This window comes from Natator depressus, chromosome 2 (genome assembly GCF_965152275.1).
Source record: "Natator depressus isolate rNatDep1 chromosome 2, rNatDep2.hap1, whole genome shotgun sequence".
NCBI classification, from domain to species: Eukaryota; Metazoa; Chordata; order Testudines; family Cheloniidae; genus Natator; species Natator depressus.
The window spans coordinates 251,035,288-251,062,389 of record NC_134235.1 but is presented as its reverse complement, the minus strand read 5'-3'; the positions used below and the strand labels follow the sequence as shown (position 1 = coordinate 251,062,389).

The following is a 27,102-nucleotide window of genomic DNA, read 5'->3' as shown; positions in this document are numbered from 1 at the left end:
AACAACCAGACCACCCTGAACTCAGAAGACCAGTCCTGAAGGATGTGTTGTCAATAGTAAAAAAAGATGTGTTGTTCAAAATAAGATAGCTAATTCAAGGCAAGTAACTGGTCAAGGCATACCATAGGTTTGTCTAGGGCAGGGGTGGGCAAACTATGGCCCGGGAGCCGAATCCAGCCCTTCAGACGTTTTAATCTGGCCCTCGAACTCCCTCCAGGGAGCAGGATCGGGGCTTGCCCCGCTCTGGTGCTCCAGCCAGAGAGCAGGGTTGGGGGCTTGCCCAGCTCCGCACATTCCGTGGCTCCATGCGGCTCCCGGAAGCAGCAACATGTCCCCCTCTGGCTCCTACATGTAGGGGCAGCCAGGGGGCTCTGCATGATGCCCATGCCCCAAGCGCCACCCCCACAACTCCCAGTGGCCGGGAACCACGGCCAATCGTAGCTGCAGGGGTGGCACCTGCAGATGGGTCTGCCTGCACCTCCACGTAGGAGCCAGAGAGGGGACATGACACTGCTTCTGGGAGCTGCTTGAGGTAAGTGCCGCCCGGAGCCTGCACCCTTGACCCCCTCCCTGGGCCCCAACCCCCTACCCCAGCCCTGATCCCCCTCCTGCCCTCCATCATGGTAAAACTATTGTTTGCCTTGTCTTCATGAGGATTTTAAAATGAGATAGTTATCTCATAAAAGATACACCTTGTTCGGTTGTGAAATCCCCAAGTTCTCTAATACCTAGCACATATATAACGCTTTACAAGTTCAAAGTGCTGTAAAAACTAACTAATTAATTCTCAAAACAGCCTGTCAGGCAGATAATGAGTGGCTGGGGACAGGTTGCCCTTGTCAGTCAGTTTAGCAATTAATGCAGCAATATTTCTTTTTGGTGCTATTCCATTTAACAATCAGTTAGAATCCTTTTAATAGACATCAGTTAGAGTGCATATATTTCCATAAAAATACTCTCAGGCTACTTTCCCCCTGTGGTCTTCATTTGACCTAAATATGTGAATGCAGCACAAGACCACTGATTTGGTCAACTTTCTGATTTTTGTAAGTTTGTGATGAATGACATTTAACAGATAAGAAAAAAACTCACCAACATTTTCACATATTTTGTGTGCATAAATGAGTGCTAAAAGGCAGCATAATGAAACATCAGAGTGGCACTTCCTGGCATTCTCGAGCTGTAAGATAGCATCTTGTATTTGACCTGAAAAGGCAATACAGATAGCAGATTCACTAATTTTCACATTTTAATGATCACTCAAAGAACTCGCTGTATACCCAGCTCAGAGACTCAGGCTAACTGAGAAGTACATTTCAATTACATGTCCTTGGCACTGGAGCTACCTTGTTTATATCTGTATATTTAGTATGTATACTAGCTTTGGGTACATTGGAACACTGAGGAATAATGTACTATGGAGATACATTTTGTGATCCAGGTTCAGGTGTCTCATTACTAGCCTGATTTGCTGTTTACTCCTGGGGGAATTCTGCGCCACTGTGCAATGCAGAATTTGCGGAAATTAACATTTTATGCACCAAATTTCCTTTCCCCTACAGAAACAGGCTGCAGTGCTGCTAGCTGCCATTATGGGCCACTGGACCTGGCAGATCTTAGCTTACACATACTATAGAAGACACTGCTGGGGGGAGGGAGAAGAAGCTAGATGGTTTGTGGCAGCTGCAGTTCCCAGCATGCCCAGAGGGAAGGTGAGAGCAGCTCACAGGAAACTTTGTGAAAGCTGGGACCCAGCCTCAAGCTGTTTCTCTGGGTAGGAAGGGGGATGGGTGTCCGCAAGGGGTGGCGGAGGCTCACACCTGAGCTCTTGGGGAGAAGGGGTGTGGGTATCTAGGTCGGGGAACCCCATGGTTGGGCGCTGGGAAGGATATGTTTAATATTGATTGGGGATAGTATCTCTCTTTTCTATCTGCTCTTTGTTATGTACCCTATGAAACAGTAGGAGCCATACGGACAAACTGGTATTCAAACCACGCATATATGAAACCACAGAGCCTTGTTCAGCCATAAAGCTGAAGTAGCAACTGCAGACTGACTGCCTTGGGAGGAGATGTTCTCTCTCCTTACCCCACTGGCATGCCCAGCCCAGTGACACCAGCTTGGGACTGTGCTGGAAACAGAATTTGAGATTTAGGGATTGTCTACACAGGAAGACAATATAAGGCAATGTGTGAATTTAAGCCACTAGAGTTATACTTCTGTAACTCCCTGTGTGGACACTCTTATTCCAGTATAAATAGTACCTTTTTCTAGTTTACTTTATCACTTTGGAAGTGGTTTAAGCTAAACCCAGTGGGCCATCTATCTCTTCCTGAACATATCTGTTATTGAAAAGTAAAAGTAAAAGGCAGAAGTAAAATAATCCGTTTTAAACAAGAGAATAAAAAACACAGGTGGAAAGTAAAGTAAATTCAATTGTTGCTTTTCCTTACCAATATAACAATCATCTCTTCTTTGTATTTACCTAAATGTAAGGTTCCATATGCCTTGAAAAACTGAAACACTGGATCATTGATGTATTTGTCCAGTTCTAAATTTGCAAATTGCCTGACATGGTTGAAATATTTTTCTTGAGCATAATATATAATATAAGCCTGGAGGGAGGAAGAGAGCAGGAAAATTAATTTTTATTTAAGTAATTGTACTCTTTTTAATTTGAAAAATGTGTGAAATAAGGAAATTCTTTCACTAAAGAAAGGGAGTTGCTGCTGATTGTTGATCATATTATGATCCTTATTTCATAAACTGAAAACCAGATATTAAGATATCAGTATGACAGCAGAGAGATGGCTACAAAGGGCACAGAATATTTCTAAAAGTCATACTTTACATAATTTGTTAACACAAGAAACTCTAAATGCTAACCCAAAAAACACTTATTGCTCTGTTTTTTTTTCTTCCAGTTTGTGGGCTTAAAGCCTGATCTAGCTCTGCTGAAGCCAACATGAGTCCTTCCATCTACTTTAGTGGATGCTGGATCAGGCTCTCAGATTATAAACCTTCTCCAGGATGAGGATATATTTGAGTCTCCAGGCCCATTTAATCCCTGATGTTTCTGATCAGACTGACAAAAAAGGAGCCTAACAGTGTAAATGGGTTTTCATGACACCTGTCAATTGGAAGCCAGACAGAAACCACTGAATTTGTTTCTACTGAAGTCATCAGTTTCCTCTGTTGGTTAGCTAATCAGCTCTCAGTGTGTAAACGGAATTACTTATTAATTCTTCCACTCTACTCCACACTGATAAATCCACAAGGGGAGTAGTGTGTCCAGTTCTGGGCACCACATTTCAGGAAAGATGTGGACAAATTGGAGAAAGTCCAGAGAAGAACAACAAAAATGACTGAAGGTCTAGAAAACATGACCTATGAGAAGAGATGGAAAAAACTGGGTTTGTTTAATCTGGAGAAAAGAAGACTGAGGCGGGTTTTGACAACAGTTTTCAACTATGTAAAAGGTTGTTACAAAGAGAAGGGTGCAAAATTGTTCTCCCTAACCTCTGGGGATAGGACAAGAAGCAATGGGTTTGAATTGAAACAAGGGACGTTTAGGTGGGATATTAGGAAAATCGTCAAAAAAATGTCTGGGTAGTTAAGCCCTGGAACAAATTACCTAAGTAAGTTGTGGAATCTCCATCACTGGAAGCTTTTCCAAGAACAGGTTGGACACCTGCCAGGGATGGTCTGTTATTACATAGTCCTGCCTTGGTTGCAGGGGATTGGACTAGATGACCTCTTGATGTCCCTTCCAGTCCTACACTTCTATGATTACATACACCGGGCTAAGCGGAGAAGAATCCGGCTGAAACGCACACTCGGAAGGGGTTTGGAAGAGAAGACAGCAGCATTTCGCCGGCAGGAACAGAGCCACTCTCTCCGGCCCTGGGGGCAGCGGGGTGGAAAGCCTGCAGCTGCGGGCTGGCAGGGGGAGGGAAGAGAAGAGCCCCGCGGAAGCAGGATGGAGGAGTGGGGCGGGGCGGGGCAGGACGCAGCGCTATGCCAGGTTAGAGGTGGGGGTGAGGAACGTGAACGTGACGGGGAGTTCGCCAGGGAGGGGAGTCAAGGCCGGCGTGACAGGGGTGCGGAACACACACCAGGAGGGCCGGGCCGGTCAGGTGAGGCGGGGGGAGGAAGAAGCTAGGATGGGGGAGGGAGGAAGAGCCCGGCGGGGGCGAGAGCCCGGAGATCACATACCCATGAGCCCCCGCCCGATGCCCCACGTACCACACCCGGCCCGTCACCGGGCTCAGCACCACCCGCGCCCCTGCCTGTCTCCCGTTCTCAGCCGCACCTCGCTCGTGCCCCAGAGCAAGAGCTGCCCCCCCGGTTGCCGGCCCCCGGCCCCTCGGGCCCCCTCCCTTGTCCCCATCGCTCGCGGCCCAGTGCACCCCGTACCCCTGTACCATGGGCTGGGGGTCGCGCTCGGTCATGGCGGCGGCTCGGGCGCCTCACTGCCGGGGGCGGGGCCGCTCGGGCTCCTGGCTGGGGCAGCCGCGGGGGGTGGCGGGGCGCATGAGACTAGTTGAACCTCAACGGCTCCAACGGGCACTTGCCGCGTCCTGAGTTACGAGGAGCCCCGCCCCGTTACTAAGCGCGTCTCCTGTCACGTGACGAGCGCGTAGCCTATCAACTACCAGAGCATAGCCCCACCCCTGACCCAGGCTTGAGCAGCCGCTCAGACCGGTCGGTTCGGCACTCGTTTGATCGGGTCTGTGGTGCTGGCAGAGCGGAGGTGGCGGCCCCAGAGCCTGGAGCGACCCCCGCTCCCGGAGTGCGGCGATGGGGCTGGGCTCTAGCTCTGAGATCCCCGCCGGGGGCGCTGATGGCTTTCATGTGCACGGGGTAAGGATCGGGGGATCTGCCCCGGGGACCTGGGAGGGGGCCGGGATCTAGTCCCCCGGGATCTCGCACCGGGGAGGAGCCGGGGGGACCCGGGATCTGGCCCCGGGGAGGGGCTAAGGGGGACTGGGACGGGACCCATCCCAAGGCGAGGGGGGTAAGACCCAGAGGAGCACGGTTCCGCCCTGGGGGTGACGGGACGGGGACACAGCCCCATCGAGGGGGGGAGATCAGCGCTGTGACACGTCCCTCCTATTGTGCAGCCCCTGGGGCAGGGGTGAAGGAGATGAGGAGTCTCCCTGGCTTCGATGGTCGGGATCTGTCGGGAAATGTCCCCGCATCACCGCCCCCGAGGCTTTAGGGTCCGACCGCCCTGCCATGCAGTGCCCTTTTGGACATACGTTCTGTATCAGGAAGGCTCAGCCCCACATTAAGGGTTCATGGGGAATAAGCCCTGCCCCTACGGGGGGACGATGGAAATACCCCAGGCAGGTTCCACCCCAAAATGCTACTGAGCATTAAACGTTGTCAGACTTTGCATACGTGTTAAATATTTGCCATGCTGGCTTGTGCTGGTGTCTCCCCCTCATCTTCCAACCCTCCACCTGTTCCTTCTTCCTCTGGAAGTGCCAGGACACAGAGGAAGAGGAAGAACAGCATGGCAATCATTTAACTCAATTTTAAGGCATCAGCTGGATGTTTGTACACCTTAAATTTATTGGAGTTAAAGGAGGGGGTTGGCCTGATCTTCCTATTTAACTCTCCTGGCAAAGTTAGGACATCTTAATTGTTTTGTGAAGCACCATACACATCTGCTGCTCTACATACCGAGGGGCAGTAACATCTCCCCATTATCCTTGCAATCAACTTTAATTATAAAAGGCTGGTTTTGCTTCCCTATAACTATGGATTGGAAAATAGGCTTGGCCTGAAATTTGTTGGATTTACACTGAAAGCGAAGGAGAATGTTTACGTAAATTTTGATGAATTTTCTTCAAATGGTTTGAGTTACAGGTAATCTTAAAAATTACTTGATATGAGCTTTGACTTCTGTCTGGTGATTTTTAACATTACAAAGATGCATCATTCTAGACAGGAATTAATCTCTGCTCAGACCATAAGATAATACATTTGAGGAGATTGGTTTCTCCCAGCAGTCCTTAACAATTATTTTGTATGGCATGTTTCAGAGTAACAGCCGTGTTAGTCTGTATTCGCAAAAAGAAAAGGAGGACTTGTGGCACCTTAGAGACTAACCAATTTATTGTATGCATCCGATGAAGTGAGCTGTAGCTCACGAAAGCTTATGCTCAAATAAATTGGTTAGTCTCTAAGGTGCCACAGGTACTCCTTTTCTTTTTGTATGGCATGATGCCGGCACATAGATTGTTTTGAATGTGTGTCTTGGAGCATAGATGTCAGGCAAAGATGTTTTTGATAGGCTAATTTGCATAACAATGCACCTGTCTTTTAACTATTGGTATATGGCAACCTCACAATATAAGAGTTCACATATTATTGCTACATGCTTCTTTACAGTTAATCAGCTGTTCATGTGTCTCAGTAAAGAAGCTGTACAGTATCAACAGGAATAGGGTACAATTTTAGGCCAGTGCATCAATTATCTGTATGTAATCTGCTTTGCCTTTGTTCTCTGCTGTGTTTATGGAGTCTGGAGAGGCCTTGGCTCCTGAAGCACATTTCTGGATGGAGTAACACAAATGTATATTTATTCAACCCCTCCTTATATGAGGAATAACGTGATTCTTATCCTCCTAATCTCAAACGTGTTTATCATTTATTAATCGTTAACAAAGTGCTGTCCCCTGTAGAGGAGACGAAAGCAGTCCCTACACCAAGAAACAAATAGAGCAGAACTTTCAATGTTTTTTTACCATCAAGAGCAGGTAAAGAGGAGGGCTCCTTACTGTGAATAGTCTGTGTCAGTGGCGACTGGTGTGTAGAGTGTTATGGCACTGCCCCCAACAAAGTAGGCAAGTACACACTTTGTATTTTTTAATTTCTATATACATGGATGTGTGTGTGTACATGTGAATCACAGCGTGTTTAGTGACATACACATTCTCTCATACACATTTTATCTATAGAGTGACAGCGCAAGACTAAGTATGCTGCAATTCATATTTAACAGCAGGACGTTCTTGTGGCACAGGCAGAATTCCTCACCCCAAGCTGCAGGCTGTGGTGAATGTAGCACATGCTAAAGTGTCCCCACGCAGGGCTGGGGATGTCTAGGCCAGTGGTTCCTATCCTGCGCCGGACTCAGCTGCTAGTCCTGACTGGACTGGGGTTGGTGAAGGAGTGCACTTCCCTGCACGGAGGGGCTGTGTTTGCATCAGACCACCCCCCAGAAACCTTCCCTGGCTCTGCACCCCCCCCCCTTCTTGCCCCATCACTCCTCAGCCACAGGAGGGAGGGGTCACTATGGGAAGCTGCTCCCCCGTCTGCCCAACCCCTGTGGATCTGGACCCCCCATTCCTAAATACACACACCTCTGCCAAGCCCCACCTCACACCTCCAGGCCCCCCCCCTTTTGAGCCCTACCACCCTGCACCAGGCCCCCTTGTACCCAGACCACCCCCTGCTGAGTCCCCCGGCACCCTAATGAGCTACAACCAGCTGCACTCAGACCCCCACCCCACCAAGCCCCACTTCCCCAGCACCCAGACCCCTTGTAGAGCCCAATCCCCCCATACCCAGACCCCCTCCTACTGAGCTCCAGTCACCTTCACCGTGACACCCACCCGCCCCGCAGAGTCCCATTGTCCGTGCACCTGGAACCCCACACTGAGCTTCCCACACCCAGATTGCCCTACACAGAACCCTCTCACCCCACACGTAGGTCCCCCCACACTAAGCCGCTCCACACTTGGATCCTGCTGGGCTAAGCCTGCCAGCTCACACGTAGTATTCCTGGCGCAGAGGGATAGGGCCCTGGGGTGTTTCTGAGGCAGGGCTGGCCTTTGCGCTGTGTCAGGATTGGGTACAGCTTCACTACCGAGTCCATGTCCCAAGGGTACAAGGTGATCTCCCACCTCAGTGCAACCAGTGGCCTGTGCTACATACTGCCATGCTGGAGCCTCCACATTTATTTATTGACAAATAAAATTTGCAGAATTTTAAAATATTGTGTGCAGAACTTTTATTTTTTTGGTGCAGAATTCCCTCAGGAGTAAATAATGTACACAGTCCAATCACCAGCACAGACTTCATGGCCCGGGTGCGTCTAGTGGTACAACAAAGGGAGTGAGGCAGACCCCTCCTTGGCTATAGCAGGCATGGGGGCGGGGTGGAGGTCTCATCCAATCCTGGTCTTTCTGATGGGAAAGGACCCAGATGGGACTTCACCCTCCCCTCTCCTCTCTCCTTCCACTGGAGAGGCTTGGGCTGACTGGGAACTCCCCCAGGCCCTGGTGCTGGGCCTGGCAGAGGGTGCTCACTGGAGGGTCAGGGAGCCCAGACTAGGAAGGGGAATATGGGGGCCAAAGCTGCTGGTGTGGAGCTGAAGCCAGATAGTGGGTCCCCCCACAGGGAGGAGGGGATGGGAATAGGATGGGCTCTGTAGGGTGGCCTCTGCTCTTCTGGGCCTCCCCCAGCTCCTCTACTGCCTAGATCTTCCTCCCAGCTCCTCCTATTATCCCCCCAGCTCCTCCCTGCTGATCTGATAAATCACCCCACTGGCCCCAAAGTTCACCAGCTGCCACTGGTCTGTGTACTGATGTGACTGCTACTAGCTGGACATACAGAACTTTAGCAAAAAGATAGGCACGTATTTTACAATGGCACCTTTTTGACCCATAAATATTGTAGAGTTTTGTCATTGTGACAGGCTGAACAGTGCATCCTGAAATGTGTAAATTTCCATTTACACACTTCTGTGCACATCTTAACGTTTACTGTACTGTTAAATAGCTAGCATATGACACCAGCTGAATGGGCCTTAATTGAAAGACTCCTTATACTGTATTTACAACTGAAATCCCTCATGCCCACTTCAGCAGAAAACAAACCCTGCCATTATTGTGAAGGCTGCTAGTTCCTCTGCTGTCATGGTGACTAAAAGTGACATACCTTGGCTAATTATTGCATATTTGTAAGGCTGGGAACTACGCTTACAAAGTTTTACTGCATAATTGTGTTGCTGCTGCTTCTGGTATATGGCTACTGACAGCACGAGCAATGAATTAGATGCCAGGGAAATGATGTAGCCACTCTACCACAGCAGCATCCACCGGAAACATCAAGCATATACGTCCACCATCAAGACGTTAAAGAGGGCGATCCATAACCAGATAGCTCGCTGTTTGTTCTTGAGCACCTCAGAGGCAGGATTGGGAGCCCAAAAAGCCCCAATGGTAAAAATGTAAGTTAAACTGCCTGTGACCACAACATATCCTGTTGTAACTGATGGATCTTTTGGTTCAGGTGGGTGTTCTCAGAGGCATGAGAGAGCTGATCCACAGAGACTAGGGGATGCAGCCCTGAGTTGTCTATCTGCCAACAAATGTGCCATCAATTCAAAATATATGTTTCTAATGGCTTGCTTTTTTTAGTGACACTTATGCCAGTAAAAGCCCTGGTGTAGACTCACTTATCCCAGTTGCATAAGGCGCTTTTATATCAGTACAGCTTATTTTGTTATACCGAACCGGAATAAGCTGTACCTTCTGTAGTGGTATCACTGCATCTACTATGCTAGCATAATTAAAGCTGAAAAACTTTTAAGTGTAGACTAGAGCAGTGGTTCTCAAACTTTTTTTTTCACAGACCACTTGAAAATTGCTGAGGGTCTTGGCGGACCACTTAATGATCTTTCCAAATGTTGTTTGTACCGTTAGCTAACTATTGTAAAGCACTTTGGATAAAAGCGCTATATTAAAAAAAACCCTTAATAATAATAATAAACTTTTTTGTTCTACAAATAAAAGCACACGACTCATATTTTAATATCAGTTGTCTTGCCTTTGTAATGTGATGGATGTGCCCTCTCTCTCCCACCGCGGCAGCTCCCGAGCCGGGGCTGGGAAGGAGGGCCGTCCCTCCCCGGCAGCCGCAGCTCTGGAGCTGGGGAAATTCGCCTCTTTCTCTGGCCACTGCAGCCCTGCTCATCCCAAGTTCCCTCCACCCCCTCCTCTCAACACTGCCCCCTCCCACCTACTCCCTATTCCCCCCAAGGCCACCACCTCACCTTACATGTGCACCTTCTCCAGGGTCCAGGCACCTAATTAGTGGAGCCATGCCTGCGCGGCTCCACTAATTAGGTGGGTGGCCCTTCATTCACTCTCGCGTGTGGCCGCCCAGGCGTGCACCTTAGAGGGAACTATCCTTGGACCACTTGAATGGAGCTCACGGACCACAGTTTGAGAACCTCTGGACTAGAGCTAAGTTTTACCTTAAGCAGCCTGGTAGTGTTTGTTTTAGGGAGGAAATAGAGCTATCATGATTTCACAGGCCTTCGATGTAATGTAAAGTAAGGAGGGTGGCAGTTATTTTTGTTCCAGGGGAATTGTGACCTCACAATCAACGGGGCATGTGACTTATCTGTCTGTTTACTTTTCTGTTCACTTATAAGCAATGTTGGCATGGCAACCTTGATACGGCACTGCATTTTTACCTTGAACTAATCATACATCTAAGTAGAAACATTTTTTCAATCTGATGTACCTATATATTCTAGGTTTTGATGCTGTGTTTAATGGCAGTTTGTGCTCTTTTGTATCCTTGTCTGAACTGCATTTTGATAAATATTCTATACCGTTTTTGTTTTATATTATACATTTGTTTTGTTCTCTCACATGTACAGCTGTTGAAAATCAACACGCTGTGACTTCTTTCATGCTTTCATTAATGTAGCTTACAGCAATTCATTAACTTCTGTGGGTCAGAACTTATAAGCACTTATGTATCCATGATAATCTCTTTATCCATAAAAGCGGCAAAGAGTCCTGTGGCACCTTATAGGCTAACAGACGTCTGCTAGTCTATAAGGTGCCACAGGACTCTTTGCCGCTTTTACAGATCCAGACTAACACGGCTACCCCTCTGATCTTTATCCATATGTTTCTAATCTAAAGCTGAATGAACATGACCTAATGACTTTCTTACTTTTTAATACGCACAAGCTATTAATTGCAAAAAAACTACTGAACATCAACTTATTCTGTGAAGTGTTCAGTGACCATGTACCACTCGTTCCCCTTTGCAGCACTTCTGTATACTGTACTGTTAGCCCTTAAAGGGCCTGCTCTTGGTATCTGTAGAGGCTGGAGGAGTGGCTCTTAGGTGCTGATCCTGCAACCTGCTCCTTGCAGACAAACCCCTGTTATGCAGTTCTTAACATGTAGTTGTCCTAAGCACTGAGTGAGTGGAGATATCAATACTACAACAAGATTATTTCATTCATAGATGTTAAGACCAAAAGGAATGTAGATCATCTTGTCTGACCTGCTCAACACAAGCTAAAGAACTGGATTCATTTAGTAGTGTGTACACCACTGTATTCAGCACTTTGTTAACCATTTCACAGCAAACAGCAGATACACCAGGTACTTTCCAGCACTGGATAATGTTTCCTGAATGTACCTGGTACTATCTTCTCATTCCCTTGGTTTAAAGCAGAGGTGGGCAAACTATGGCCCCGGGGGCCGCATCTGGCCCTTCAGACATTTTAATATTGCCCCTGAGCTCCAGCCAGGGAGTGGGGTCAGGGGCTTGCCCCACTCTGCACATGCCGGGGCTCCGCTTGGCTCCCAGAAGCAGCAGCTCGTGTCCCCCACCCCCACACACCTCCTACATGTAGGGGCAGCCAGGGGGACTCCGCACACTGTCCCTGCAGCTCCCATTAGCTGGCAACCACGGCCAATGGGAGCTGATGGGGCAGCGCGCACAGCCGCCTGGCTGCGCCTTCACATAGGAGCTGGGGGGAGGACATGCCGCTGCTTCTGGGAGCTGCTTGAGATAAGTGCCACCCGGAGCCTACATCCTTGGCCTCCTCCTACACCATTGCCCCAGTCCTGATCCCCCTCCCGCCCTCCAAACCCCTCGGTCCCAGCCCAGAGTACCCTCCTGCACCCCCAAACCCTCATCCCCAGCCCCACCCCCGAGCCCGCACCCCCAGTCGAAGCCTGCACCCCCTCCCACACCCCAACCCCCAATTTCGTGAGCATTCATGGCCCGCCATACAATTTTCATATACAGATGTGGCCCTCGGGCCAAAAAGTTTGCCCACCCCTGGTTTAAAGTGTGCACTGTAGAAGAATGCTGACCAGAATATACCTGCACTTTGTCAGCTGCAATGCCATTAAAGTTGCAGAAAATACAATGTTTCAGTTTCACCTGCTGAAGTTTAATTGACACCTGTTGTCTAGTAGGACTATTCCACAGATGGCCCATATGGATGTCATGGCTCAGACAATTGAGGAAAGGGAATTCAAATTTCTGAGAACGCTTCCAAGGTCTCTTAAGTGGTGTCCCACATTTGGTTCAATCCTGAATGTATTTATTCGTGAATCCAGTATTTATAACACTGTCAGTTGGTGATATTTATTATAGATTTTTCTTATTATAATTTAAAATGTGTAATTTTGCAGGTTCAAGAAAACTCTCCCGCTCAGCAGGCCGGGTTGGAACCTTTCTTTGACTTTATCATCACAATAGGACACACCAGGCTAGTAAGTGGCTAAAGACAAGTCATTTTCAAAGAAGTAATTAATTGTTTTATTTTAATTTTGTGCTCTTGAAAGGTGCTGGCCTACTTGGCTCTGGGAGATTGATGCTGTCTTTAGTCAGAATGGCAGCCATGCAAGCTTCCCTACACTTTCTTGCCAGTGTGCCAAAACCCTGACCCAGAGGGATCAGCTGTGGGTGAAGTTATTTTGTGGTCTGAAGGCTCATTCCATCCTTGGCCTTCATGCTGAGAGTGCCAACTGATGCAAATATGTTTGCTTTTCACAGTGTGGACACATGTCCATGGGAAGCTAGATTGAGACCATCCAGCTCATTTCTTCTGAATTCATTAGTCTCTTCTTGACTAGCAAATCTGATCTAAGACTGTAACACTGATGTGAATATCTCATACAGCCTGAATCGCAGGGTGAAAATATTGTAAGAAATCTATGATCACCTTGGACTTCCCACTTCCCTCCAGGCTACATATTTTATGGCTGCTTGAAACTTGATGTCAGCAATAGGGATAGAACCAAAAAACTCCTGTTTTGAAAGAACAGATCTCTGTTGCTTTTTCTAACAGAGTGGTTTTGAGGTACAGCGTAGTGATAGGTGTGAAATCTTTCTTGCACTGGGAAGTAAATGAATGTGCTGATGCTGGAGGAGTTATCACTGTTCCTCCACTGAGCAATCCTCACTCAAGCAGAAGAGAAACCAGCGAAAATGTTTGTGTATTTTTGCTAGAGTTGCGAACAGGAGAGGAACTGGGTGGTTTTGCCTGAATTATTTTGTCATGCTGTTTTTTATAGAAACCTCTATTTTTCCTAGTGACTGTCAAAAGAACTACATGAGGCAAACCCAGGCCTTAGTTAAGGCCTGATCAAACTCCTGTTGAAATCAGGGGAGCCTTTCCTTTGACTTTAATGGGACTTGGATCAGGCTGTCAGATATTTCTAAAACAATGAAGAAAAATAAATTCTCAGGAGAGCCTCCTACTCTTGTTCCCTTCCCTATTTTATAGGACTCTGACTCCATGGTGTGCGTATTTGGTATCTATTGAGTCCTTCCACCCTGGGGTCTTTATGAGATGGAGTTGTGGTTCATTGTACTATAAGCCCCATAAGTCACTAATGCTAACTGCCTCTGTGGTAAACTGTTTAACAAAGTCCCTACATTGTAAACCTGAGCCTACATAAAAGTTAAAATAACATTTAAAAATCTTCCCCATGTGACATTCTAGCTGTCCCCTTGGATCCTGTGTCGTCTAACTTCTATGCCTCTTGACTCCCTGAAGGACTGGTAGAGTATCCTCTGACATTTCCTCTAGCGTTTTTCTGGCACGAGATGAAAGTCCCGGTTTTTAGGTTGCTAGAACTCGACACTTGTTTAAACAAATGTAAACACTTGGTTACATATGAACATGAAAATGAATCATTAACAAGTGGGAAGCTGCCATGTGGCCAGTCTCATGCAGGGAATGCAGTTCCTGTTTGAATGCCTGAGGAAAGAGGAGACTTTCAAAGCTGTTGTGGGGACAATTCTATTTTTAAAATCAGTTTTACCATTAAAATCAACAAATAAGTTTAAATAAATCCCTCACAATTTTGAAGATCCTTTGCTTTCTTGTATTCAGATAGAAGCTGAGGGGTTTTTTAAGTCTGTCTTACCTATATCAGACTGGATCTTCTATTGGAAACTGTCAGTACAATGGCTGTTTCCAGTGAGGGGCAAGTACTGCATTAACCATGTGGAAATAGTGAAATTATGGTAGGTATTTCTAAAAACTGTTCTTAAAAAGCCCATCTGTTGTTCTATAGTAAACATTTAGCTAAGTTATAACTAGTCACTACTAATTTGTTTTAAGAATTCTACTTCAAGACTTGCAAAATGGTTGCATTAGTGAGGTAAGGAAAAAGATCAAGGTCACCATATAAAGTATTGCTATTTATTGTAATGTAGACATAGTTCAGAACTAGTATAATTGACCAAAATTGTTATAACAGCATTATAAAAGAAGGGGGTGGCGGGAGTGATACTGATGGATGTGAGTAGTGAATAACCTTACCCAGGATTAGAATCGGTTACACTAGTTCATGCATCCAAACGAAGTAGTGCTGGTGGGGTTGTTATGGAGGGTAGAAGTTAGGTCCCCACCTTTGTTGGTTCTAGATATTGAAATTCTGCCTCTTCATTGATATTTTTGCATTCCAGATCCAGCTACACACTGTCAGAAACAAATCTTTCCTTTCCTGTGTTTCACAGAATAAAGAAAACACCATGTTGAAAGATCTGCTGAAGGCAAATGCCGAGAAGGCAGTGAAGCTGGAGGTGTACAACATCAAAACGATGAAAGTGCGCGAGGTGGAGGTGATCCCTAGCAACATGTGGGGAGGGCAAGGGCTTCTCGGAGCCAGTGTGAGGTTCTGCACTTTCCAAGGAGCCAATGAACACGTGTGGCATGTCCTGGTGAGCAAGAGAAACATCTGTGTACTCAGGCTGTGTGCTTTTAGCTTAGTAAAAATGGTTACTAACCTGTTCTGTCACTTGTTCTTCGAGATGTGTTGTGCATGTCCATTCCACTTCAGGTGTGCGCACGCCCAGTGCACCAGTGTAGGCCAGCACAGGTACACTGGGCACACATATGCTTGAAGTGGAATGGATATGTGCACTCATTTGAAAAACTTACTTTATGAAAACAATTCAGCATATAAACTTGGTACCTTAATGCAGCAGTTCCCAGATGCTATTAATGTTTGAAGTACCTCATGCATATTTCTCCTTTTTGTGCATATTTATTTTAGGCCTTAATAGACTTAAGTATTTATGGACTCAGAATAAAATAAGTTTTGAATTTGGCTGGTGGAGTTTTGCCTGGGGGAGTTAGAAGAGAAGGGAATCTGGTTGGGAAAATCTTGGTGGGAAGGTTAGAGGACATGATATTTAAAGCAGGGTGGGAATTTTTCAACTAAACTGGTCTTCATCAGAAAATGCTGATTTGAAACTGGAACATGCCAGCTTTAAGAGACATGGATTCAAGTCCTTGCTGTGCCTGCTTCGGAACGAACGAACGCACGCGCGCGCGCACACACACGCGCGCACGCGCCCCTTTTCCCCATGTGGAAAAATTTATGTCTCCATTTTTGTCCTGATGCAGAAGTTTCATGAGACATAAAAACCATTTCCTGCATGGGGGTGGGGATTAAGTTGTGCACCAGGCAGCTCCAATTCGTAGTCTCATAGAAGATTAAGATTGGAAGAGACCTCAGGAGGTCATCTAGTCCAACCTCCTGCTCAAAGCAGGACCAACTCACCCTTGTTGCCAGTGCCGTTCCCGTTTCCTCTGAGCCAGGGGACTACTCCCACTGGAACCCCCTTGTCTCTGGAGAGTCTTTCCCACAGGACTCTACCTGCCTCGGCCCCTGGACTCACAACTCTTTCCTCTTGATTAAGGGATTCCGCAGCCCTTTCATGGGTCTGTACCATGATTCAAGCAGGTTTCGCCAGCCCAGACCACCAGAATCCAAGTTCTTGCTCCATTCTCTTTCACACAATGCACAATTAACTTGTGGAACTCATTGCCATGAGATGTTGTGATGGACAAAAGTGTAACTGTGTTCAAAAAAGTCCTCCATAAAATTACCTAGTACAGGTCCATTAATGGCTATTAGGATGGTCAGGGATGCAACCCCATGCTTCCAGGTGACCCTAAATCTGTTTGCTAGAAGCCAGGAGGGGAAGACAGGGGTGGATCACTCTTAACTGCCCTGTGTGTACACTCTCCCTGAAACTCTTGTACTGGCTACTGTCAGAAGGCAGGATACTATGCTAGATGGACCATTGGTCTGACCCAGTATAGCAATTCTTATGTTCTGATTCCATGGAGCCTCCCTTGATCCTTGGACTCACACACTTCTTCTCCTTGGTTCCTTGGCTCCTCAGCCCTCCTTCCTGGGGCTGGGCTGTAATTCAGGCAGGCTTCCCCAGCCTACCAGTCTCTGTTCTAGTTTACACCGCAGAGAACCTCTCTCCTGACTTGATACTCCCCTGTAATTCCCTCTCCAGTCTGTCTTTTTTTCCTGGGAGTCACCTATCAGCTGGGTTTTATCCTTTTAAGGAGGTAGCTACCTGGTTAACACCAGCTAGCCTACTGCTCCATTGAATTCCTGTTTCCTTAAAGGGGCCATGCTATAGAACACAGATTGGTCAGCTCTAGGTTCCAGAGCCCCTTAAAGGAGACAGACTGCCCTCTTACAGTGTATCAGTTCCTACAAGTTCATGTACCACAGTTTAAAGAACCTTTGCCTTAAAGCTTTCTGCAAGACACTGACATAGTCAGTTTCCCTCCTCACATCAATGGAGTTAATTTCCTGATGGCAAATCCCTGGAATTGCTTTAAAGCAGTGACATCATTTCTCATTTACTTTCAGATAAAACGTGCCACTTTGATTTCTAGGGGCCTAGTGAATGCTTGTTCTGATAAATGTTAGGAGCTTCTTCATGAGCATTCTCTGGATGGGAATGTGAGTGTCATTGTCAACCTGAAAGATGCAGTAAAATATGCTCAGGACCATAGGACTATCGTTAGGAGAGTGAAGCCTCGAGATGCTGGAGTTGCCAATTAGTGTCTTAGTACTCCCGATACATGGAGCATTTAATTTTCTGTTCATTTTTGCATGCCAAAGCACTAACACCATTGAAGTCAGCTAAGAGAAGAACAGGAACTGTCCTAAGGATTTGCCTATGCAAATATAATTTTTCAGTAAGAGGGACTTCTTTTGAGCTAGGGATCACAAATGTAGGCAGTTATTAATGTCTTAGCCCAAGATCCTCTTTCTGGATGCTGAACATTCTCCCCCCCCCCCCCCCCCCCCGCCTTGTTTGTCACTTTATTGGCAGGTAAAGAATTCCTGGCAAAGTAAATGCATTCCAGTTGGATTGGTCTCTTTAGCTTGACTGATCTTCATTAAAATAATATGGAGATGGAAGAGCACAGAAAAGCTTTATTTTTAAAGTAAATGTTAATATTGGTTTAGGGAGTAGGCCAAAAGAGACTGGGAAGGGTCCCCAGCAAAAGCTAGTTTCATCTCATAATCTTTGACTTCTCTTGCTGAGATGTCTGTTGAGGGTTAGCAAGAGATTGCACTTAGATTAAAACAAGGATTGGGTTGTGAACTGGTGAAATTTAAGTTTGGTCTTTATTTATGAATCTTGAGTATTCAAGAGTACAAAGAACTGTACTCAAATGCAGCGTTCTCAGATATTTTTCTAATCTAAACACAAATCATTTTACCTTGCATTTTTGAGTTAAACTTTTCACTCTCTAATTGTTGGACAGTTTATTCAGCTGTGAATGCAGGTGACCTGAATCATTCCTTTACAGGACGTAGAACCCGCTTCCCCTGCAGCTCTAGCTAGTCTGCAGCCCCACACGGACTACATTGTTGGATCGGATCAGATACTTCAGGAGGTAGAACATAGTTTTCCTTTTTTTTTTATTTAACTATTGCAGTTTTTTGTGTATGCTGTGAAGTGTGAATTGCAACTGCTTTAATTGATTATACATCCCCCAAATTTACGTAGCTCCCGGAGGAGGCAATGATAGCCACCTCTTTATGACCAACTTAGTCATTACCTCTTTATACCAGACAATGAAATTAGCTGCCTTTCAAGATCAAATGTCACCAGAAATTTAGTAGTCTTCTTCAATCCTTTGGAGTAGTGAGTGTGATCTTTCTCTTCATTGAAAGCTGCTTATATCTGTAAAGTGGGGAGCTGGGGATAAAATAACATATTTTAAGGGCTAACACACTATCTTTGTTTGATCAGTCAGAGGATTTCTTCTCACTGATTGAATCCCATGAGGGGAAGCCATTGAAGCTGATGGTGTATAACACGGAAACCGATTCCTGCCGAGAGGTATTCGTCACTCCCAATGGAGCCTGGGGTGGAGAAGGAAGGTATTGATTTGTGATTAGTCTTTGCCTGATTATAGGGTATGTTTTGTAAATAAATTCTTCTGTAAAATATCACCACCAATTATTATAGCTTTCCACTTTTCAGTTGAGTCTTATTTTCCTCAACATTCTCACATAAAATTTCTCTGCTCTGAGGTTTTAAATAATGGAGAGCAGCTGTGGAGTGTGAATTTGGCATAATGTAGGTCTAATCCTGCTCCCATAGAAGCCAATGATAAAATTCCCATTGACTTCAGTATAGCAGGAGTGGACCCTTTATGCCCTGCAACAGTGTCTCTCATTTGGAATTAATTTGGGGTTTTTCCTGCATTTTGTAAGGATGGTGGAAATGAAGCTCTTGAAGTTTTTGAGTCACACAAGGCTAAAGCTGAACTGCGAAGTACTTCGTGGCCTCAGTATTGCTACAGTTAGGTTTGGTCTACACTACATACTTATTTGGGTATAACTATATCGCCCCGGTTGTGTGAAAAATCCACATCCTGAGGGACACAGTTATACCAACCGTAACCCCCCGAGTAGACAGTGCTATGTTGGCGGGAGAGCATCTCCCGCTGACATAGCTACTGCCTCTTGCGAAGGTGGAGTTATTAATCCGACAGGAGACCTCTCTCCCATCTGCTTAGAGTGTCTTTGTTACCCGGGGTTCTTTCAACCCAAAGCTCTTGGTAACGTTTACTCTGCGAGGTGGTGTCAGAAAATAAATCAGGGGAGACATGGCTGTCTGACCGATAGATGGCTGGCACAAACAGAACACAAGAGTGCCTTCACTTAAAGCTAAACTTTACTTACTCTCAAGCACTTACACACCTCCCTAAAAGGTTAGTAAAACACCCCAACCCTTGATAATTACCAAAGCTGAGTGTGGCTCTCAAGTGACACAGCGGCAGGCTTCCGTCTGCCAAATCTTCCATCTGATGATGGGGACTGCAAGATGTATCCAGAAGGAGAGTCCAAAAAGAATCCAACTACCTCAAACTTTTCCCCCTTATTTATACATTAGTAATAGAATGACATGTCCCTTAAAGAAAACTTGTTAAGTAAGCAGTTTCAATGGTCAAGCAAGAGGTTCCTTCTGATTGATTAACCAGGTGTGGGTTTTTCCAGAGTTTGCAGCCTTGAGGCCCCAATATACATTCCTGGGGCACATCCTGCTCTTCTAAAATGCACGTATCAGCAATTTCAACACAGTTCTTATCAGGAAGGACGAGGGGTCAAGCTGCCCTTTCTGTGGCACCCAAAGACACCCTCCCCTCCTGCCTTGGTTAAGCTACGCCTGCTGACTTGGCCAATCTACAGCCTGCTGACTTGGCTGCTTTTAGCAATAAGCCATAGTGGTTTCAGGCACTTTACTGGTTTGCTGACATCTCCCCGTACATCTTCACCAGATGTGCTACAGCAGTGCAGCTGCGCCAATGTAAATTTGTAGTGTGGATCTGGCCTTAATCATGACTACAATTCCTGCAATGCCATATTTCTTCCCATAGGTCAAGAAAACTAAAATTTCTACCAGGCTTCTGCTTAGAGATTCCTAACTTAAAACACTTACAGAGTCAGCTGCAGAAAAGTACACTATAGTCTGTCAGGTTTCTTTTACTTTGCTTTTGTTGTGCAGTTTAGGATGTGGTATTGGATATGGCTATTTGCATAGAATTCCAACACAGCCTGTTATGCCAAAGAAGCAGCAAGAGGAAATCAAACCACCTTCACCTTTGCCGTCGGAAGACAGATCCCCTGTGCCATCTACAAATGGCTACATAGAGGTATGTAAGAAATTTGTTCCTATCTGCAGGTACCTTTTGAGGTTATTATGAATGTCTAACAGGTGAGGTTCCATGAGCTAAGGGCTTGAGTAAAAGTGGGCTTGGTGAAGGCCAAGCCAAATGAGAGGTGATACTGCTAGAATGGGGGATGTGACAACAGAGGAGATTCCATCAAGCTGTGCCTTTTATCACTCAAGATTGCAAGCTGAGATCCTCTTGGATTCACCGTACTATGAATACTTCATGTTTCATCTGCAGTTGGTGAAGAGGTTGCGAGCTTTCTTTATGGGTATAAACATAACCAGTTATCCATCTAACTGAGGCTAATGTGCTTCACATGGGTCTACCCCTGAAGACCATTCTGTCAGAAATTTCAGCCCACTTAGCAATGCTTCTTGTGTGCTACATATTATACCTGTTCTCCAGAGAATACACTGGCTTCCAGTTGGTTTCTAAACCCAATCCAAGGTGCTGATCATGATTATTTAATGCCCTTTATGGTTTTGGGGCATGTTGGAACCCATCTCTCGCCTCTTTTATCACTCGGCAGTTAGAGCTGCTGGGATGCTCAAGCTGGCACCCCCTGAATTTGTATTTTTGGGAACAGCGGGGCAGAGAATTCACAGTGATAAGCCTTTGTCAGATTGACCAGAGATGGTATGAACAGGATACTTCTCTGTTTATTTTAGGCTCCATTGTTGGCACCTAATTCCCAGAGGGACAGCTCTGAAGAAGTTATGAACTTGGATGAATCCACAGGTCAAGAAATGAATATGTATTCAATGGAAAACGCACTTCTCCCTCCTCCTCCCCCTCCTGTCCAGAGAGTTATGGATCCAGGTAAGCACTTCAGTTATTCCTCTTCAGAACATACAGTTAAATTTGTGATTGCAGTTTAATTCTCACTTCTCCTAGCCACCAGTCCACCATTTTTTATTTAAATATAGAATAAGTGTGGCTTTTGATGTTCTTACTCGAAATCTGGCAGAACTTTAACACTCAGGTGTTGATTATGGGCCTGATCCAAAATCCACTGAAATCAATGGGAGTTTCTACATTGACTTCAGTGGACTTTGGAGCAAGCCCTATATCAGAATGGTATCTTCTGTGAATTCTTTCTTGGTGCTCTAATAGCTCTATTGCTTGCAATTACTGGGGGGGGGAGGAGGGGGAGGGAGAGAGGTATGGAGGGGAGAAATCCACTGATTCCAGGAATTTGGGTATCATTTTTCTTGATGGTCTAGAGTTTCATACTGTGTTTTTAAAGCAACACTGTTGATTCCTCCTTCAGGTTTTCTAGATGAGTCTGGTGTTTCATTTCCTGAAATTGTTGACTTAACGAAAATGCCTAACTTACCTTCCTCTGCCCCCTTCAACATGTCAGCTGCAGAATCTTTAACGGGGACTGAAAGTTTAATACCTAATGATGGAACTACTACTTATTTTGGTGAGTTTGTTTAAAATTGTTAGCCTGTTGGCTTGGTATTGGTGACAACTCAGTTGATTGTGGGGTTCATGACTGAACTACAGAGTCATGCTTTTGGGGATGTGTTGTATATTATTCATAGGAAAACCTCCTGCTAGTTGAAAAATCATACAGAAAGCACAGCTAAAATGAGAGGGAGGTAGAATTAGGATTTAAAAGGCAAGGAAAATGGTAGCCAAGAATGAATGGGTTAGCTAAAGCTAGTGGATTCCAAATTTGATAAGGCCAATGTCATAAGGTTTTTTTAATTTTGTTTTTTAATATCCGGAATATGGTTTGCTGTTTGAGATATTTATGTGCAGAATGTGGTAAATGTGAGGATCCCCATTCAAGCGCTTAGGTCCTCCCGATGCAAGAATGAACATACAGATCTTGTAAATTTTGCTGCAAGGAGATTTTCATACTACGCAGCCCAATTTTCACAGAGCTGGAAAACTGATGTTTTAGCAAGGCTGCTGTCTATTTATAATGACAGAAAATGTAACTCAAAATATTCAGGAGTATTTCACTTTTTATTTTAAAGGAAAATTTCTTTGTAGGAAGACACTGTTCCCTTTTTTAAGTTGGGGGGGAACATTCCAAGAATAAAGACAATATTTTAGCTTACAAAAACAAAATTGGGCCCTTTGTAGTGAGGCTGAAATGTCAAAAAAGTAAACTAAAATATTTAATTTAGCACGTCTTCTAATCCTAAAATATTGAGATGTACCTTCTGAGGGTCTGAATTTCAGAAATACCGAGCATTCACAGCTCACTTGTCTTTAATGGGAGTTGTGGGTGCTAAACATCTGAACACAGAAAGCTGTTAATTTGTAAAGGATGATGATAAAGCTTTAGAAGAATCATTAAGCAATCCTTGTATATTACCTTGGTGCCGAGGAGTTCTAGTCATAGATCAGGAACCCACTGTATTGCTCTGTATTAGAGTAGTCCGTCAGCTGCATCGCACCCAACCTTATGCTATAGAAATACAGCCACACAATTAGTCTCTGCTAGGTGTCTGACAAGTTTTGGTTTGTTTGTTTAACTTACTCTTTTATTTTCTCAGAGCATGCCACGGCTTCAGTCTCTGCAGATCTAACCACGTACGCTGAGGGCTCAGTTACACAGTCGGACGATTTAATGCCTTCACTGTCCCCTTTACCATCCTTTGCTCTTCCTAATGATATTTCTTCAAAGTCAACACTAAGAACAGATTCTGATTCTCAAGAAACTGAACTACTTGAGGGCTCACCACCCACTAACCCACTGAAACTTGACAGCAATGAAAAGACACATGAACTGAAAGAAGCTATACAAGACTAGCACTAAAAAGGACACTTCCTTATGTCGTCAATCTGCAGTCTGCCATATGTTGTCATGCTACATCTCAAATGTTGACTTTTTGATCTCTAGAGATAATTACAATTATTCTATTTTGTTAGCATAGGCAATGCTGTAAGAGTATACAGGTCCCGTACGCAGCACTTGTTCTCTTGTTATCTCTTCTCAGCATTGTTTGATAGATGGAACTTTATTTAAATGTTATGCAAACTCAGATTAGTCTACTGATCATGCATCTATTTGTCTATTCAATTTTTAAAAATTGATATTTTTTGAAAGATCTGCTGGAGATTGGAAAAACTCACTAATTTTTCTTCTATTAACAAGCATTATTACAGTTGTTTTTAATTTGTTGATCCAAAGGCATAATTGCCTTTATGTAAAGATTAAGCTACATTTTAATGACTATTTCCCTGGAATCTTTTACAGTGTTTAAGAAAAATGCTAGTCATAATTTTGACTTCCCGGAAAACAATTTTTACATCTTGACCCAATTTTCCTGAACACACACACTGTATTTGTAGATCATATAGTGCCAAAATAAACTGTTTTATACAGACTTCTCAATTAACATGAAAGTAATGCAAACTTTATATATTGGAACTGACTAAGTGTTCCACTGCCTTTCGTTTAGGGAGTCAATGGGAGTAAATTTACTGGTTGCCATAAAGTTATTTTTGCAGGAAATAGTGCACATTAGAAAGTGCAACATATACTGGGTGATACAGAACTGCAAGTGGCTGTGATTGGCATTCAGTAGATTGTTCATTGGTCTGGATCGTGGTCTTTTACAAAGAACTTTTTTAATGAGTTTACAATGAAGAAGTTGTAAGGGAAATGTTTTTGTGGAGTTAAAAATTAACTAAGTTGATTTCTGTTTAATCAGACTATGGTTTTAAGATGAAGCATGTGGTTTGATTCTGGGATGACTAAAATTTTAAATGAATGTTCTGTTAGAGGTAATGGGCTGACAGTGAATAGCCTTGGTACTGGTTTTTATTAATCTATTGTGTATTTTCCCATTTCTTAACGATTTTGGATATAAATCTATAGGTTTAAAACACTGGACTAGAACATGTAGTGTAATGATCTGTACTGCTTTTATAGATTTGTTTTGTTTTCAAACACTTCCTATACTTTTAAACACTTATTTTACTTTATGAATATTTGCTATTACTGTTCAGCCAATTGTCAAGCTACCAGCATGGGATCCTTCTCATTACTTAGGTGGCAGCTCCTTTGACATTTTTAAGTACAATGCAGTGGTTCCAGTCCTCTTCTCATACAGGTGTTGATCAGGAATAACTTCACTGTGGTCATTTATGCTGATGTAAATCCAATATATATGAAGAGAATGAGGCCCAATGAGGTCTAAAATGCATCCTGGTTGGAAAACTGTTTGTAGCAATGGAAAATGTTAACTGGCATTTTTTCCACCATCCTACATAAGATATTGTGTATTTCATAGGCTTCAGTATATTTAGGGTAATGTCTTTGAGCCAGGCTGTCTTGGTCAGATGGCTTTGTCTGTAGTGCTCACGTGTAGTAATCAGGATTTAGAAGAGTGTTGTAGATGAAGCCACAACACAAGGAGGCAGATTCTGAGCTGGTGTGGGTTGTCATAGCCACAGTGGAGCTATGACAGCTTGCATCAGCTGAGGGTCCTCTGCAAGGTCCCTTAGATCACTGTGCAATTTCTTATTAAACTCTAGTTTGACAGGACATATGGTATCTGTATAAACAGGATGGCCAACATATTTTTACCCTTTATAGAGAAGAATATATCAAGCATTAAGTACAGGGGATTTGCAATTAAAATATTTGCAGTTACATTTGATGTGATAGTAATTTGTTTCTCACTACATTATATTAGCAGAATACTGTATTTGCAAAGTGAAAGCTCACATGAGTGAATATTCAACGTTCATAAAGTAAAGATCATACAACTTAAGCTACTGGTCAATTTATTTTTCTTGTTCAGTCCTTCTGTTTTCAGAGCATGGTGAAAGAACTAGCCACCCTTATGTAAAGGAGGATCTAGTTAGGCAAGCATCATATTCTCATTAACAGGTGTGGAGTGGAGTTATGGTTGTAGTTGTTTTGGGGGGTTTTTTAAGCTAATGGCAGCTCAGCTAAAGGAGTGGTGGGGATTTAAGGTCCTTCACAAACCTGGAGCTACTGTTTAGCACCCAGATATAGAAAGAGGCCCCTTTTTAAGAATTCCAAAACAGAACAGGAAATATCAACCCCAATCTTAAATTTCAAATGTAACAGTAATAAATAGCTTAGCTACTTATATGGTGTTTTGGGTGTTCACAGCATTTAACAATAGCTAACCTAGGATTGGTTGAAAAACAGAATTTGAACTTTTTTGTGATAATTACAAAGATCTTGTCATTCTTCTCATTTTTGATGAAAAATTATCTAAAATGTGAATTTTGAAAATTTCTGACCTACTCCAAACTTTTCTTTGACTGTAGATGACTGTAGCCCCTAGCATTCTGAACGACTGATTATCTTAGCCCCTGCCTCAGGCACTTCATCTGTAAGAATTTGTGGGTTGAAGCTACATTCACTGTTTGTAAAGCACTTATGCTGAAAGATCTGATGTGAAGTCTTGTTTTTGTGATTTCCTTATAACAGGTAAGCTGTGAATTATGTTCTTGAGAACAGCTGAACACCATTTCGACTGCTAACATTAGTGCAAGATAAATTAAATTGATATTTGTGAATATGACTTCAAAATTTTAACTCTTCCAGCATAGAAGAATTTAATTTGAGAGACAAGAACCTAAGTTCCTCTGACCTTAATACTTGGAAACTTCCTTAAGGTACACAAAGATGGAAGCATGGCTTAGCAGTCTAAGTATCAAGTTTGAAAAATACTATATTGTTGCTCTATCAAGTCCCAAGGGCGCGTGGTCTGTCAGATAGAAGATGTGTCCACCTGGCTAATACAAATGCTGGCGCTAGTAGGATGTGCTAGCTGGGGGCGTCTCTAGTGCTCTTTTCTGTAACAGTAGAAGAGTTCCTTGCCAAACATTTACTCATCCCACTGCCCTGCCTGGCAGGATTACCATGCTGGAAAACACCTGGACAGGACTGTTAGGATATAGATATTCAGGCCTGTCTGTAAAGGCCTATACTCTAAGAATTTAGGTGTATTCTTATCACTTGGCTAGTTATAGAAGTATAAAAGAAAGAATCAAAATCACTGTCTGCTGGTGTAAGGGCCTTCTCTTGCTGTGACAGTTTGAGGCCCTGTGCTTAGGCTAAGGCCTTTGGCTAAGCAGCAGATGCAGCCATAAGCTGGGAAGTGACTGGTCACATCCTCACATTCCAAACTAGTCACACTGAAAGAAGGTGCTATTGGGCTGTTAGGAATACAATCCTGTCCTGATAATTCCTATCACCTCCAGAGAAAGGGAAGTGCCTAGAAAATGTAAAAGGAAACAGCATCCTGTCTGGCAAGAACTCACTTATCAATACTGGGATGTGAAATCCTCACTTCTGTATTGTTTTGTCATTATAGTTCCCACTTTGCTATTGTTTGTCTGTATAATCTCTGTCTGGTTCTGTGATTGTTCCTGTCTGCTGTATAATTAATTTTGCTGGGTGTAAACTAATTAAGGTGGTGGGATATAATTGGTTACATAATCATGTTACAATATGTTAGGATTGGTTAGTTAAATTTCAGGAAAATGATTGGTTAAGGTATAGCTAAGCAGAACTGAAGTTTTACTATATAATCTATAGTCAATGAGGAAGTGAGGGGGCCTTGGTGGGCGTGGGTGGGTGTTTGTGGGGGAGATGGGAACAGGGAATGGGGGTAAGGAAATTGGAATAATGTTTGGCTAAGGGCAGGAATGGGAACAGGGACACAGGTGTAAGGCTCTGTGATGTCAGAGCTGGGAAGGAGGATACTAAGGAAGGAAACTGGAATCATGCTTGCTGGAAGTTCACCCCAATAAACATCGAATTGTTTGCACCTTTGGACTTCGGGTATTGTTGC

At 44.3% G+C, this 27,102-nt stretch overlaps 2 protein-coding genes across 2 annotated transcripts in view; one reads left to right on the top strand and one right to left on the bottom strand.

Annotated features, from left to right (window-relative positions):
• Window positions 1–4,517, bottom strand: part of TTC21A (tetratricopeptide repeat domain 21A) — a 61,588-nt gene extending 57,071 nt beyond the window's left edge. Inside the window, exons 1-3 of the mRNA XM_074946341.1 lie at window positions 4,425–4,517; window positions 2,486–2,615; window positions 1,093–1,206 (exon numbers count right to left, since the gene is read on the bottom strand). Coding sequence (XP_074802442.1) covers window positions 1,093–1,206; window positions 2,486–2,615; window positions 4,425–4,451 — 271 coding nt within the window. The 5' untranslated portion in view covers window positions 4,452–4,517. The remainder of the gene's footprint in view (window positions 1–1,092; window positions 1,207–2,485; window positions 2,616–4,424) is intronic.
• A 164-nt stretch (window positions 4,518–4,681) lies between these two features.
• GORASP1 (golgi reassembly stacking protein 1) lies at window positions 4,682–26,886 on the top strand. The gene is made up of 9 exons (XM_074946340.1): window positions 4,682–4,863; window positions 12,471–12,551; window positions 14,809–15,012; window positions 17,927–18,013; window positions 18,373–18,503; window positions 20,134–20,281; window positions 20,971–21,121; window positions 21,573–21,728; window positions 22,816–26,886. Exons 1-9 carry the CDS (start codon window positions 4,801–4,803, stop codon window positions 23,070–23,072), a joined length of 1,278 nt encoding a protein of 425 aa, XP_074802441.1. The 5' UTR covers window positions 4,682–4,800; the 3' UTR covers window positions 23,073–26,886.
• The last annotated feature ends 216 nt before the right edge of the window (window positions 26,887–27,102 follow it).

Excerpts from the sequence above, each read along its gene's own strand:
- GORASP1 (XM_074946340.1), top strand. The coding sequence starts at position 4,801 with ATGGGGCTGGGCTCTAGCTCTGAGATCCCCGCCGGGGGCGCTGATGGC. Across the intron at positions 12,552-14,808 it reads CAATAGGACACACCAGGCTA|AATAAAGAAAACACCATGTT; the intron begins GTAAGTGGCTAA and ends TGTGTTTCACAG. Across the intron at positions 15,013-17,926 it reads AACACGTGTGGCATGTCCTG|GACGTAGAACCCGCTTCCCC; the intron begins GTGAGCAAGAGA and ends ATTCCTTTACAG.